Source organism: Gigantopelta aegis, chromosome 6 (assembly GCF_016097555.1).
Source record: "Gigantopelta aegis isolate Gae_Host chromosome 6, Gae_host_genome, whole genome shotgun sequence".
Taxonomy (NCBI): Eukaryota; Metazoa; Mollusca; class Gastropoda; order Neomphalida; family Peltospiridae; genus Gigantopelta; species Gigantopelta aegis.
In genome coordinates, this window is record NC_054704.1 from 65,496,941 (window position 1) to 65,513,462 (window position 16,522).

Genomic DNA, 16,522 nt, shown 5'->3' on the forward strand with positions numbered 1-16,522 from the left:
TAATTATAAGGACCTAATGAAGTGTCGTGAATGATTATCCACATTGTAATTTATTATATACATAGCAATGAAAAATATAGATCTTCAGAAACCATAAAAGTGATATCCGGTGAAAAGTCATCATATTTCACTGTATTTTAGCTACAACGAAAATATAGAAATCGTATTAACATTTTTGTAAAACTTCATGATCATAATTAAATAAAGATAATTTTTATTCAAATCTATGGTCAAGTAAATTTTGTGGAAAAGTTCCATCGGAAGAACTATATCATGGCGTTACATGTTTTCGATAAGATAAGCGAAAGACATTAACAAAAAACGAAAAATATTGTCAAAAATTAGGAAAGATGTATATAATAAATAGACCATTTCGTGGTGTTTTTTCGAATACGATTTTTATGTCAACTCGTGATGTGTGAAAACCATATCTTCACTCATTGCTTCTCAATTCCTGAACATATGGTTTCAAACATCACTCGTTGTCATAAAAATCGTATTCGAAAAAAAACACCATGAAATAGCCTTTATAATATATTCATGGTGTCGCCCGCTCTGATTTTGTCGTTTAATATCAGACATATTAAAGTGCGTATCTGTCAGCAGCTCTGATTACAAGTATATACTCTGGCGAATTTCAACCAGGGTAGCCGTACGCCTTATAAATTACCGAACGTTTAGACTAGTATATTTGGTGGTAGTAGCCAAAGCGTCGTTTGCTTGCGCGTTGCCTATTTTTATATTTTTATTACGCAAAGCTATTGAATTCACGAACCCACTAAAACCGCCGACAAATATGCAATCTCTCTCTCTCTCTCTCTCTCTCTCTCTCTCTCTCTCTCTCTCTCTCTCTCTCTCTCTCTCTCTCTCTCTCTCTCTCTCTCTCTCTCTTTATTTCTCTCTGTCTGTCTCTCTATCTTTCTCTGTCCGTCTCTCTCTGTGTGTGTCTCTCTCTCTCTTCGTCTCTCTCACTGCGTGTCTCTGTGTCTCTCTTCCCCATTTCCCTTTCCCTGTCACTCTCTCTCTCTCTCTCTCTCTCTCTCTCTCTCTCTCTCTCTCTCTCTCTCTCTCTCTCTCTCTCTCTCTCTCTCTCTCTCTCTCTCTTTCTCTCACACACACACACATTAAATATTTTCTTATTTCTCTCACCACTGTTACTCCCATCGCATCTACAAAGCTAATACTCCCCATTATTACCCCCAATTTCTCATCAAAGGTATCGTCCCAATTCCACCCCTAACACATAAACTAAGATAAGAAGAAGATAAAATATAAATAACGAAAAATCATCAAAATCTGACACATTCTCTGCTGACATTGGAGGATATAGGTTTCGGTGTAAGAAGCCATTAGAATCTGATACACCGCAGTTCCAAGCAGATTTATAGTTCAGTCTATCTTCAACCGAGTTTTATCAGCTTGTTTTGTCAATAAACATTCACAGCTATCACATTTCCACCACAGTAATCAGTTGTCTTATCTAAACGAGAGAAAGTCGCCCAACGCAATCCGGTCTCAACGCACAGTTTCGTGTTAAAAATGTTTAATATCCATGGGAGATAACTTCCAACAAATTCTATTCATGCAATAAAACTTTATTTTGTGTAGTGCCATTTAGATGACGTCACGATTTATGTGTCTGAATGACATCACAAAACTGGGGGTATTTCCAGACTGTTAACTGCGAGGTTTATAATATCAATGGTTGTTTTATCTCGTTCGGATACATCACGGTCACCTGTTCAAATACACGTCTGCTTAAACTGCCGGTCTGTCGTCCTTTAATCAGTGTGCATGAGCAGACGTTAGACATGCACGTGCTAGAGCGTGATTTAGTGACAACTGTACTGGCACGCGGACTTCAAGTCTAGTTTGAAAAGTTCCGTAACCAAATTGATTTGTATGACAGTTGTTATGTAAACGAACGATTTTAGTGCATGTATGATAGCTTATTTAGTCTTAATTGCAAATTAATGGAGTGAATGATTAAACATTAGTGATCGAGACATTAGTGGCAGTCCTCTTCTGAACACTGATATGTCGTTGGTTCGATATTCCGTAGGGGATCAATCGTGTTGTTTCTCATTTGCCCTACAATAATTATTGCTATATGCTGCCCTGTCTATGGAGAATAATACACGAGTGGCCGTTAGATACTATTTATCTTACAACGAGTTGTTTTAAAATGTATCTAACAAGCGAAAGCGAGTTGGATATGTTTTTAAACAACGAGTTGTAAGATAAATGGTATCTAATGGACACGAATGCATTATCCTATTTCTTACATATCATCAAAAACCAAGTTTTAAGCTAATTTTAACATCTTTTTTCGACTAAAAATTATTTTCAGCCTTTGTACTTACACGTCACAGACAAATGATTGTCAGGTTAACTATACGTCACAGTATAATCGATTTCGATCGTGTTGTGTTTTTATTGGATGTATGGCATTGGTGACCTGGTCATCACCTAGGAGCAGCCAGTCGCACGTCTTGAAAGTGTTAACACACGCACATGTGTAAACAGGTATGTGTTATAAAAAATAACGAATGATGTTCTCGCCAACGGGTGTGTAAGAAAACACATATTTCTAGCTGCTAATCTGAAAGAAAATATTTGTTTAACGACATTTCATTCAAGTTAAACTACGGCTGTTAGATATCTAACAGGATTGTTGCTTCATACACTTCTGCCTCTACATAGCCACTTCCAACGATTAGTACAGAGGAATAGTTTTTTGGGTTGTTGTTTGTTTGTACATGTACTTTTCCATAGACTGAAACACAATGCCACGGGCTGGTTGTGACCCGATTATAAATCAAAAACAGAAATAAAATATCAACAAACAAAAGACACAAACAAACTAAACAAAGAGAAAAAAATATTTGAGTCCACCAAGGGTGATCGATCCGACAACCCATCGCACAACGGTTGAAATAAACTAAATCATGTCCCCTGTTAATCCGAAAGAGTAGGTCAACACAGACATTCTTCTTTTTTTTAAGTAGCGTCAGCATATCTAAATGAAAACATTTATTTTATTTTCTAAACACAAAATTCTTGCACTAATTAAACGAAAACTCATTTATGCACGCTGTTCTGTGCTTATACATTAACACAAATGCTACTTCGCATACCTCCACCGATCGTCGCTGATGCGTATCACTCACAGGGGACAGTCGAGATCTTGGGGTTAAAGGCTTTTTACAGCAAGGTTAATGTGACCGCCTTATGGAGATCCCTTTCAGCACGAAATCTCAGTTCTGCGTGAGTACCTCCATCAAATGATCACAGCACCCGTCCCCAGGGGTCCCCAGACCCTTCCCGACTTGGATACTCTGCGGCAAGGGTCAACATCGCCCGTTTCCGCGCAATAAACCAAACATTTTATCGTCCTTACATGCACTTTCGCTAAACGTTAAGTAGAACCCTGTTGATTTAGAAGTTAACAGGTGATGGTTAACACCAAGTGAACAAAGGACGAGGATCTTCCACAAACCCGTGCTAATTTGAATGTTCCAATTAATCCAGAGTCGTCTGATGTTATCAGTAGCTGTGATAATGCACACGGTTAGACGCATCATTATAGAATTTTAACCCTCCACGCTAAACGTGCAGCTTGCATGGCGTTAAGTTCTAAGATTGCGCCTAAAAGCTATACTAGTATTTAGAATCTGTCTGCAAAACATTAAAATTGGCAGCTGTTGTTGGTGGATGGAAATAAAGTCTGATACACGATGTTATTCATTGAAAACATTATACGCATAATGTTTGAGTCATTGATTCATTAAGATTGCGTATAATGTAGATATGAAATTGATAAAACAACTGTCAAAATTAAATCATCATTTTTCTATAGGTACCGGTAGTACTTAACCAAATAACTTCCGGATGAGTCAAAGTTCGAGGTGCACCCACATTTTGATAGAGTAATTAATATCACAAGTCTCGTCATTGGTGATAAATATGACTGCGTTTGTCGTAAAAACAAACTAATAATTTCATCTGGGCAAAAAAAAATGTATGTACTTTTATTTCATCCAGTACCACGGTGTTAAGTAGCCTTTTGCTTGAAACATGTATGGGATACCTGTAAACCAAAAAATACTCAAATTATGTGCAGAACTAAGTAGTCATAGATGCTACCCATTAGCTATGAAATGAACAGCTTCACCCCCAATGTTTTTCTGATTCACTTTAAGGGAGAGGTGTCACTATTGTGCCTCCTGTTCTTATTTATACATGACAATAAGCTTGTTAAACATATCTATAGTTATCCAGATCAAATATGTTTGTTTTTTTAATCACTCAGCTGGCTCCCATGAAGTGCATTTTAAATTGGTACTAGATTCAGAACCATTTTTCCCCGATTTGATTATCTAATTGGAGTAAGTTGACAATTTATTTTATTGTTAAAGCTGTATTACCCAATGTTATTAGCTAAATAATATGCTGGACAATAGATGGTAGGAATACATCCAATATACATATTGTATTCATCTGGATTAGAAAATAATGCAAAAATAAAATAAATAGATGTTCGGGTAATTATGTCATTTAACAACCGTTTGTTTTAGTAATGAATCAAAAATAAATGTGTGAAAGCTGGATGATAATTCCAGATATCACAACTATTTAAAACCTCCAGTGGCTATAAGTAAAATATAGTCAGGAATATTGGTGGCTGCCAATGGTTTTGTTGGTCTATTATCAAAATTAGCATGGCTGGTGGATTTGAAATTCCCGCATCTGGTGACTTGAAGACACCCATACCCAGTGTTGGAATAACGTCGAGTGAATCTACCTCAGTTGGTAGAACGCAAGCCGGAGTTGTTTGGGTCGAAATATCGAATCTCTCTGGTGGACTCATTCTCCGATTGTTTTCCCTCCCAGCCAGTGCCCCACGACTGATATATCAAAGGTAGTGGTATGCGTTGCACTGTATGTGGGGAAGTGCATAAAACATATTTTTGCTAATGGAAAAATGTAAAGGGTTTCTTTTGAAGACTATGTCTAACAATTACTAAATGTTTGACATCCAATAGCCGATGAGTACAAACGTACAAACTCTTCCAGTGGACATATATTTCATCCTAATGTCTTTACACTGGAATACATTCGACTGACATTAGGGGCCATGGCATCAGAGGTAGCTTGTTCGTCAGAGATACTATCGATTTCAGGATCTATGGCCTTTTCGTGGACTCGGGTTTTTGTCAGTTCCAAGCAGTTCCCCACTATAATACACCAAAGGGTTTTTTCTTTTACAAGGATTAGCCTGTGTTGCGACAACGGATTTTCTCACCAAATGTCGAAATAACCACAATGTATTAGACACCACAGCTTTACAGCCGTATTTTAAAATGTGCTAAGGTGTTTTTTAAAAAAATTAATAAAAATCAACTAACATTAGAAGGAACTGTTTTTTTTTATCTAACGACGCACTCAACACATTTAATTTACGGTTATATGGTGTCAGACATATGGTTAAGGACCACACATATATTGAGATAGGAAACCCGCTGTCGCAACTTCATGGGGTACTCTTTTCGATTAGCAACAAGGGATATTTTATATGCATTATCCAACAGACAAGATAACACATACCACGGCCTTTGATATACCAGTTTGTGGTGCACTGGCTTAAAAGAGAAATAGCCCAATGGGCCCACCAACGGGTATCGATCCCAGACCGACCGCGTATCAAGCGAGCGTTCAGCTAACATTAGAGTGATCATATTAACATAATAACAAGACTGGATCATGTTAATTGTATTTATTTCCATACAAAATATGTATAAAAATAGATATATTTACAGACATACCTATTCATTCAAGATATGTACAATGAGACATATAAACATCCACGAGCGATTCATTCACCAACATATCAATACACCAACGAGAGGTACTGAATAAAAATACTGCTGTTCCTTAACATCCATACTGAACGATGCTACAAACAGATCGATAGTTCAGACTAGATATATACATGTATTGAGCATTCACAACTGGGACCATGTCAATGGTATATTAAATAGACTTTTCTTTATCACATATTAATATATATGTAATAACATCAATAATACCAGTAACTTGTTGAAGCTGCCAAACATAATGGACTGATTCAAAACAAATGAAATGTGACATAATTTGGGGGCAATGTTGATTAGTGGTGCTTTAATATTTTGAAATTGATTTTTTTTTTAATTGTTGGTACTCATTATTTAATTGTTTTATAGTGTGTCGGAAAGTGTACGATACACGCTTAATTTGGCGTTCACATGTATATAATTATTGAACCCTAGTCTACGTATGTTTTGCGAAACTGACAAAACAATGGGACATAAAAAAAGAAAACAGTATAACATCAATTATACATAGGGATATATCAGACTATTCTAGACAGATCCGTGTAATGGATGTGTCCAGAACTGCGTCTTTGAAGTACAATAATAAATGAAAATAAACGATAGCTTATGTTTCATTGTTTGCAAAATTAAAAAAAAAAGTCACGTAAAACCAGACATCGATTTATGAAATCGACTTTTTATTAAACATAAATCTCGCTTTAGGGAGAGGTCCTTTCTTTGTTTTTGTGTGGGCACCACCACCACATTCCATTCAAATTTTTTCCGTTAAATAATTACTTTTTTTTTTTGTAAGTACAAATTTCTTTATCTATTCGGCTTTGAAGCTTTCGCCGGGTTGAAAAAGTATGGAGTGCATAGCGTGAAATACACGTCTTGTCAAATTTGTCATAACTGAGATGCTTATTTCACGAGTCATTAAGCCAGCAATGAAAGACATCAGTCATAAGTCGTAAAGTCAACGGAACTGGAGCAGGTTGGATCGGCGAACAAACCTGACGTCAAAACTACACGCATCCATCAACCAATGATTAATTACTTTTCCCTTTTCCACAAATGGGTTAATTCCCTATATCTAAGATTTTCTTCAGAGATTAGTCAAAATAATATGAACATTTCCGGTAAATTCTATTTGCCTGGTTTATGGACTAGAAAACTAAGATTTCCTGTTTTTAACAGAATGCACATATATATATATATATATATATATATATATATATATATATATATATATATATATATATATATATATATATATATATATATAGCTTAACACGTAAAAAGGTTTAAAAGAGGCGTGCAAACGAGTTGGTATAAATGCATTCATTTATATTGTGTACTTGTCAGTTTGAATTGTTCAGCTGTGACACATGCAAAAATCAATGCATCATAATTCACAGTCCAAGCTGTCATAAATACTTCAGTCAATATTTGTTTTCGACTTGCCGTTTAAATTTACGTTCGTTTTTTTGTTACTGTCATTGCGCCTTTGGCTTTTTGCAGTACTTACAAAGATAAGTACTAACCATAAAATGTCATATTATCGTGAAAAGGAACCCCTTTAAAAATCTTTGGTTAACCCCATACCTAACCTTTAATCCCCACATGATGTTTCAATATCCACAACGAGTACGCTTGAAACGTTATAACACACGGTTACGTTTACCACCACAAGATGATTTCATATCAAGGTTGATACAGTCGTTACAGTTATAGGCACTCCTATAATAATACGTTCCGTCGACTATCGGCAATATTTCATAAACACATCAAGGAAATGACAAGAGGCTCTTCCACCCCCAGGCTAGCGCCAAAACGAAATGTTGTAATATTTTACCTATCCTATGCCATTTTAACGCTTATAGGATAAACAAAAGAGAAGGATTTAACAAAAACAAATGTTGTTAAGTTGATTATTTCGAAATCTTATTTTCGTGTTAATTAATGGTTGGGATCAATATGCTACATACAAAATCCTGTATTTTCAGTTGGCCTATCAATTTTTGTTGGAATACAACGGTTGTCAGTCGTAACCGAGGTATTTTAGTCCCGTTATATTGTAATAACCTATGCATCTATGTAATGTAGTCTAACTGTGCACTTCGTTAATGCATTTTCTTCTTCTTCTTGTTTGTATTTAAGGGACATACCCTAGTTTTTAAACACTAACAAATATTTTTGACTATTATAACCGGTTTTTTGATAACTTAAATCATACTTTACTTAGATCTTATTATTTAGATTATCAATTTCCGTACATTCAAAGTGTTTTTGGTTATCCTGGTGTTTTTAACATCACAAAATGCATTTCTCATATTTTTAAAAACGCACGTGCGTCTGAGAAGTAACAGTCATGGAGTCGATTTTTAGACGGCATTTCACCATTTCAAAGTCACAGACTCATGTTTCACTCAGTTGTAACTTTATGCAAATGTGTTACAGGTTTGTAGATCAACTAAACTTTTTGTTAATTTTTACGGGTTGAAACTAGGGTAATGTCCCTTTAAAGAAACTTTCTTTTAAATGTAAAATTTCTTTGGAATTTACGAACAGAAATATGTTTTTAAAACGATAAAAAAGGAATGTATGTTATACTTAAGCACACGTCAATTATTTATCGATGGAATGCAAAGCATGTACATGTTGGTGTATGTTCTGTGCGCCAAGCGACACGGTATTGATCTTACCGATATAGGGAGATGTGCGTTGATATGTCGACGCCATGTCATTTGCTCGCATATTCATCACTATGATGAATTGCTTAATTAACAGGCTAGTAACCTGTAATTAGCGAAGTGCAAATACCGACAAAACATTGACTAGATTCTGTCTGGATGAACGAGATCTGTTCATATTTTTAAACGTCTAAAATACTGTTAGAGATGCCTTACATTTCAGATATGTGTGGAATGCTGAAGCAGAAATGTACTCGGGGGTAATAAATAAATGTGTTTGATGACAGAAAGGCACTTTTACACTGATATGTTATTTCTTGTTTGTGTTTTTTCTTTCTTTTCTTCTTCAGGGCCATACCTATCAATGTGCATAGGGTAAACTTGATACCCCAGAAACTAATGGATGAGACATCATGTTTGTTTGTTTTTGTTTTTTTCTCTACTGACCCCTGGTTAATTTTCTATATAAAGGGCCCATTTATCACAAAAACAATAATAAATCAGTGTTGTCCATGATGGAGCAGCATTGACAAAAGATGAACCTTTCACCACAGTAACAAACATAAATAACAAAAAACAACAACATGATTAATAGCACCACTTTGCGAACTAGTTAGGCACTTCTACGCTTTCGCTTCCACCAAGAATCCACTGCAATGAGAGAAAACACGCACCTGTCTCTGTCGCAATGCCAAATTTCGAAAACACTGAGGCTCATTTGTCTGATTACCTTTGTTTTCTATTGGCGATAACGAGCGATTTTCTCCAGGTGGTCCTGTTTACTATGCGCATTTCTAGCCGAAACCAATGAGCCAGAAAACAAGTGTCTAGGGAATGGACAACCCAGAGGTGGTCGCTCGTGGTAACCACGTGTTCATTGCATTCTTGTGTCCATTACCACTCGCTTAACAACACAGTCTATCACATTTTCTACCACCTCGCTTATTTTAAAATACCGTAAATCCCCGAACACAGTCTCACTTTGGTATAATATAAACACTGAACGTCCAATAGAGAACCTTTGAACCACATGTAATGGATCTTACAGTAAATGGTAAATTGTATAACAAATAGCAGTCAATAACGAACACGAAAACGAAAATGTCTGCATCTGGATGGATTTTCCTTGTATAATATAAGAGTAAACTATTTATGAGGTCTCTGTGATGTCGTGGTTAAGCCATAGGACATACGGCTGGTAGGTACTGGGTTCGAAGCCCGGTACCGGCTCCCACTCAGAGTGAGTTTTATCGACTCAATGGGTAGGTGTAATATCACTACACCGACGTCTCTCTCACTAACCATTAACCCTCTGTCCTGGACAGACAGCCCAGATAGCTGAGGTGTGTGCCTTGGAAATGAAAATAAGTTAAACTGAATGAAAATGAAAAAAATAATAAGGTCACATTTCTTAAAGTTTTTTTTAGACGTTACCTGACATAACTGAGTCCTCCGCGTTTTTTCAAGGATTTACAGTAGTTTTAATATTGATGGACGAGGAAGATATTTAGGAATAACAATCACATATGAATATGTGTTATACTATGACGTCTTGACACTGGCTGAAAAACAGTTTGTCGATTTCGTCACAAAGTTCATCGGCGTCAACGGTATAGCTACCGGACGTTGTCGTTGTGGCGTCGTCCCATGCCGACGTCATTTCGCTGGTCGTGTCGTCGTGGTAACAGTTGCCACTGACACGAGGCGTAGCCATGTCCATGTATTCGCTCTCGTGTGGATGAGATTTTAATTTCACGTAGGTTCCATTTATATCGCGATTGGGATACGAGGGGTCCCGGGGATGCGGGCGATAACTGGAGTTCTGTCTCTGCGCGTTCAGATAGTTTTGGTGCAGCACGCTGTAGTTAGGTGCGGCGCTCTTGTGAGAGTCAGAGTTCAAACACTGGGACGAGGGTCTATGCTTGGGGACGTTAGGGGCGGTGCTGACGTCAGAGATGACAAGACTGGGACTTGGTGAGCTGCCGTAGAAGGTGGAGAAGCTGACAGGAGAACTCTTGCACTGCTGATACGCTGGCTGGTGGTATTTCTGAGGGACTGATGGACACGGATCTGAAATAGGAATCAACACACTGTTATTTTACTGATGAAATGGCTTCATTAGCGCTTAACGTCAATGACTCTAGTTTCCAAGGCGCGGATCTAAGATTTATTATTATTATTATTATTATTAGTAGTAGTAGTAGTAGTAGTAGTAGTATTGTTTGTTTGTTTGTTGTTGTTGTTTTTAGAACAAAATTAATATTACTTGATCAAACACAAGGGGCAGACCACTTTGGGCCCCAGCATAAATTTACGTCTTATCTGGTACCTTTTCTGTTTCCAATATAAAATTCGTTTTAATCTACTACAATCGTCAGGACAACAAGAAACAGTGGATTTGCCAAAATTTACAGTGTAAGCAAGATGTAAGCAATTTTGTAATTTAACAGACAAAATATTACAATATACGAAATTATTTTTGTACTAACATGCTATTTGAAACACTTTATATAATCTACTAATATTATAAATAACATAGTCCAGTGTCTTAATGTCAACGAATATATAAAAATAAATTTAATATCATAATTAAATTGTCGGTACATGTCCAGCATGGGCTATTTTTCACTTGTGATCAACCAATCGGTCAGGTGTCAAACCAGTGGACACTGGGCATCGGCGTATTGACCGGCAACTTTCCCTCATCAATAGCTTCAGGAATATTTAAAGATCAAACCACCAGATAGATTAAACGAAACATTAGTGTACTTAATAACATTAAAAGTCATATGCCTATTTATGAAATGTACTAATCAGACTATTTAATATATATATATATATATATATATATATATATATATATATATATATATATATATATACACACACATATATACATACATACATACATACTTGTATATACATTGTATATGCATATATGTTTTTTATTTTGTCAATTAAACAAATCGACGATGTGTGTTATCTATGGGAATGTTAATTTAAAACACCTTTTGCTGCCAATTTCTATAAATACCTATATATCGATATCCAGCCTCAACCAGAGCCGGTTTATCGTAGTAGCACATGTAGCACGTGCTACGGATCCCCGCGCTTCAGGGGGCCTCGCAGTGAAGTGTACATTTATTTTCCCCAGATAATTTTTTTCCCTCTCCCCGAGGGGGTTGCACAATATATATCCTGGGAAGGGGACCCCGCTGTTATTGGTGCTACTGGCCCCATGGAGCGTTAAACTAACACTGGCCTCAACCATGCACTGAGTGGCAAACAGAGGCTGTGTCCAAGATAGACGTCCAACCTTAAATGAATATAGGCATAAGACAGCTGTTTGGTTTTGTTTCGATTTATATAACGCAGGCAGCTAAATAGCGTAGCCATGGTACAGTGCTTGGGCCTTAGCTGAATATAACACTAAAGTTATATTATTATCGTTATCACTTTCTGTGTATGATATTTTACAAGAAGTAATTTCACTCACCAGGATTTTCCATCACATTAGAAGAACCCCCATGGCTCTGTATTTCGACGTCACTGCATCCTTTACCACTGTCGCTGACACTGACGTCACCGGAGAGGTCACTGCCGCTGTCATCGTTCACTCGGAAGTTGGTTACAAAGTCTTTTGAAGAGTGCACTTGAAATGATGTGAAAGGATTTCCACCCATTCTGTGACCAGACTTGTTTGATTGCTAAAATAAAATAATATAATATTATTAGTTTTAATTTTGGAACTAGATAATACATTTTCAATTATTGTTCAATTCATTTACAACCAGGTACTAGTATTTAAGGATTACTTTTTACACAGTCATTCTGCGATAACGGTTTTTGTTGGGTTGTTTGTTTGTTTCTTCTTCTTTCTTTTTTTTTTTTTGGGGGGGGGGGGGGGGGAGGTAAGGGTAGGGTGTAATTTTCATCCAGCGAAAACACTTCAGACATAATGTTATATGTGTCTGATGTATTGGTATTTAATATGGATATGAAAATTAGATTGTTAACAAATATAATAAGGTATGACTGATATGACTATACAGTGGGAAACATATCCACTAAATTTCCTGGTTTTCTTTGTTGTCATTCGAGAGACATGCGAAAATAGTACAAAGTATATATTTGAATATACATGAAGTCAGTCAATAATTATTGGACTTTTTGTTGTCTTTTGTTTATTGTTGCCTGTGGATTTGTTTGCTGCTTTGACGGGAGTGGGTGGAGTTGGTGTGTGTGGGTGAATGGGTGGGGTTCTGCTTTTATTATTTCATTTCGTTTTATTGTTGGGGTTTTTTCATGAGTCCATGAGCTCCTATTCATTGCTGCATACACCTTTAAAATGTCAGCTTACCTCGTGAGAGGGATCCTCTGGAATGGTAAACAGACTGTCAGTGGTCTCGGTTCCGCGTTCAAACCCGGACGACGACAGGGAGATGTTGTTGTCCTCGTCGAGGGAGAAGCTCACTTCCTTCTTCTTCTTCTCGCTGTCGGTGTCGGACAGCCGGTCCGATGAGGTCTTGGCGAGCGAGGCCCGGTTACCCTCGTACAGCTTCATGTTGGCGATCACCTTCTGCTCCTCCGCCTTGGCGCTGTAGTTGCGCCGCTGGCGGTCATTGCGGCGCATCAGGCAGATCGCTGACACCACCGCCACCCCGAGAAGCAGCGTGACGCCCACGAGCACAAAAGCCGTGATGATGTTCACCGAGCTGTGCCATGGAGCCGGCGACATGGTGGCGTTGCCGTAGTACACGTCGATGTAGAGTTCCACCTGCGAGGCTCTCTGCGGTGAGCCCTGGTCCCGCGTGACCACCACAAGGTTGTAGATGTTGATGTCGCTCTCCTTGAAGGGAGCGTCGACGAATATGATGCCGCTCGTCGGTCCAATCCTGAACAGCTTGCTTCCGTTTCCACCCTCGACGTAGAACAAGAGTTTCTGATTCAAGCCGTCGTCCAGGTCGTAGGCGACAATCTCGGTGAATGCTGTGTTGATGGCGAGGGTGTGCGGGATGGAGATGGTGTTGTTCGACGAGTTGGGGAACACGATGAACGGGTCGTGGTCGTTGACGTCGTCCACCGTGATGACAACTCGCGCTGTCGAAGTCAGCGGCGGCTTACCGAGATCCGCGACCTCCACTCTGAACTCGTAGCGACTCTGAAGCTCTCTGTCTAAGTTGTCTCCCGTTTTCACAGCGCCATCTGCGTACACGACGAATGGCATCTTGGGATCGGTGAATGGATCTCGCTGGAACATCAGAATAGCATTTTCGTTTTCGTCACCGTCAGAAGCATTAAGACGTCCAACAGGAGTCCCCAATGGCGATCCTTCTGGGACGCTCATGTAGAAGATGCTTTCACTAAACACTGGCGGGTTGTCGTTGACGTCTTTGATTGTGATTATCACAGTAGCAGTAGCAGTTAGTCTCACAGACCCGTGGTCAACAGCTAAAACTTTAGCCACAATCTGGGAATACTCCTCACGATCAAAAGACCTGTTAGACTTTAATCTTCCTTCGTTATCTACAACAAACTGGAACCCAGCATTTCCCAACAAACTGTAAGAAATCCTTGCATTGTCGCCGGAATCAGAATCAGTGGCTTTTACTTGGGTTATAATGTGTCCTTTCGGTTTGTTCTCTTCGATAGACGCATAATAGGTGCTGAGAGGAAACCTGGGTGGGTTGTCATTCTCATCTAGAACTTTTACAATGAAGTTGGCAGAGACGCGTATCGGCGGATGTCCCTTGTCCTGACAGGACACGGTCACATTGTGTCTATCGGACGATTCCCTGTCCACCAACTTGACGAGGATCACTTTGTATTCGTCCACATCCAGACCTCTAAGTTGGAAATGCTCTGCAGTCAGTGAACACTGAACAATGCCGTTAACACCGGAGTCGGGATCCTGCACGGCGATGTGGGCAACGACTCTTCCAATCTCAGAGAACTCTGAAATCTCGGCCATCCCGCTGGAAGAGAAGACGTTGATGTGGATTTCAGGCGGGTCGTTGTGGGTATCGAACACGGACACCTCCACCTCGGTCACGGACGTCTTGGAGGGTCGCCCCTGATCTCGAGCCTCCACCTGCAGAGTCAGACTCTTGCCAGCCTCGTGTTCGAGCGACTGCTTAACGTGAAGGTTCCCAGTCTTCGGGTTCAGTTCAAATAACTTCAGGACACTGCCAGGCTGTCGAGCCGCAAAGTGGTACGACACAATTCCGTTCGGTCCGATATCCTTGTCGGTCGCTGAAAGATGAACTATTACCGAAGATGCCGTCGTGTTTTCCGAGATGTTTACAGCATATGCAGCGTGTTCGAAAACTGGGTAGTTATCGTTGAGATCTGCGACCGTCACTGTCAACGACAGTGTGCCGTTTTTAGGTGGCTGCCCGCCATCTTTGGCTAACAACGTGAAGTTATAGCTGTCCACTGTCTCTCGATCCAAAGCGTCTTTTAACTGAATTGCCACGGCAACTTTATTGTCTTTCCCTACGCTGGTTTTCAACACGAACGGATTATTCCCAGAATCCAGTGATATCAGCTGATAACTCTGCACAGAATAACTCACATCCGCATCTCTGTCGACGGCACTCGGTAGAGAAAACTCCTCACCCACAGGAGTTCCTTCTGAAATATCCAATTTAGCAGAATCGCTGACAAACTCCGGGCTGTTATCATTTATATCAACAACTATTATTTCCAACTGAATCTTAAGAAAAAATGATCCGATATTCGATTTGGCAACGCATTCTATCGATATCAAACACGTCTCGAGAAAGCTGCATAAAACATCCCTGTCGATTCGTTTGGCAACCAGGAGGTCGGCAGTGTCGTTGCGTACAGTGAACAACTGGGTGTACGGGTTTCCCTGGCTGAGGAAGCTGTACTGAATGCGAGTGAATTCCTCGTCACTTACGAAGTCTCTCAGGTTGGAATCGTTGGCGATGTTGCCGATGAGCGTTGCGTTCGGTTGTTCCTCCTTGATATGGTATGTCAGTTTGATGGCGTCCACGCTGACGAGGTAGAACACGACGCCGAAGAATGCCAGTCGTGAAGAGATCATACTGCATGTGGCTGTGGTATAGCTTCTGTGTTCGTTCAACACCTTAGGAAGTTTTCAGTGATACAGAAACTCATGGGCAATCTGAAAAAACAAATCAAGCGTTAATAAGGACTGGCAATAAAATAATTTTGTATATCAAACTGTGACATATAATTTGTACTAAAATAGTCCTTAAGAATAGCTATTAGAGAACACTATACTGGGCAATGTTTAGCAAGTGAAATAATAAATAATATCAGGGTGTTTTAGGTTGTTTTTACCTTAGGCGAAATTCTGTTTAATGACACCACTAGATCACATTGATTAATTTGGATGTCAAATATTTCGTAATTCTGACTCGTAGTCATCACAAGAAACCCGCTACGTTTTTCCATTAGCAGCAAGGTATCTTTTATATGCACTTTCCCACAGACAGGAAAACACATACAACGGCTTTTGACCAGTTGTGGTGAACTGGTTATAACGAGAAACCCCCACCCTCCTCAAAAAAAAGTCAGCTGAATGGATCGACCGAGGAGATTCGAACCTGCGACGCAAGCACCACAGTTGAGCACTCAACCGACTGAGCTAAATTCCGCAACAAATGCTATACATGTAAATAACTAGATAAATCCTTTGATATGTCTGGACTGCCAAAACGAGAATATACTTAAACATATAAATAGTTTTATAAGGTTCAAAAATCAACAGTGAGATTGTGCTGTGACTATTCGTCTGCTGACACATATGCCAGTAACTATATTTTCGTTTACCGTCTTTTAGCGATCACCACGTAATAAAATATCTTTATGAGATTTTTTTATTTCAAAATATTTTTATATATCATTTAAGTCAGCCCTGCATCATAATTATTAATAAATAACTAGCTAGTAAGTATGTTTGTACATTTATATTTAATAAGCTGTTAA

The 16,522-nt window shown here is 38.8% G+C and overlaps 1 protein-coding gene across 1 annotated transcript; it reads right to left on the reverse strand.

Annotated features, from left to right (window-relative positions):
* Positions 1 to 9,902: 9,902 nt before the first annotated feature.
* On the reverse strand, positions 9,903 to 15,614 carry LOC121374684 (protocadherin beta-13-like). Its single transcript, XM_041501787.1, has 3 exons — positions 12,906 to 15,614; positions 12,042 to 12,252; positions 9,903 to 10,615 (listed from the first exon to the last, which is right to left on the reverse strand). Exons 1-3 carry the CDS (start codon positions 15,612 to 15,614, stop codon positions 10,083 to 10,085), a joined length of 3,453 nt encoding a protein of 1,150 aa, XP_041357721.1. The 3' UTR covers positions 9,903 to 10,082.
* Between the last annotated feature and the right edge of the window lie 908 nt (positions 15,615 to 16,522).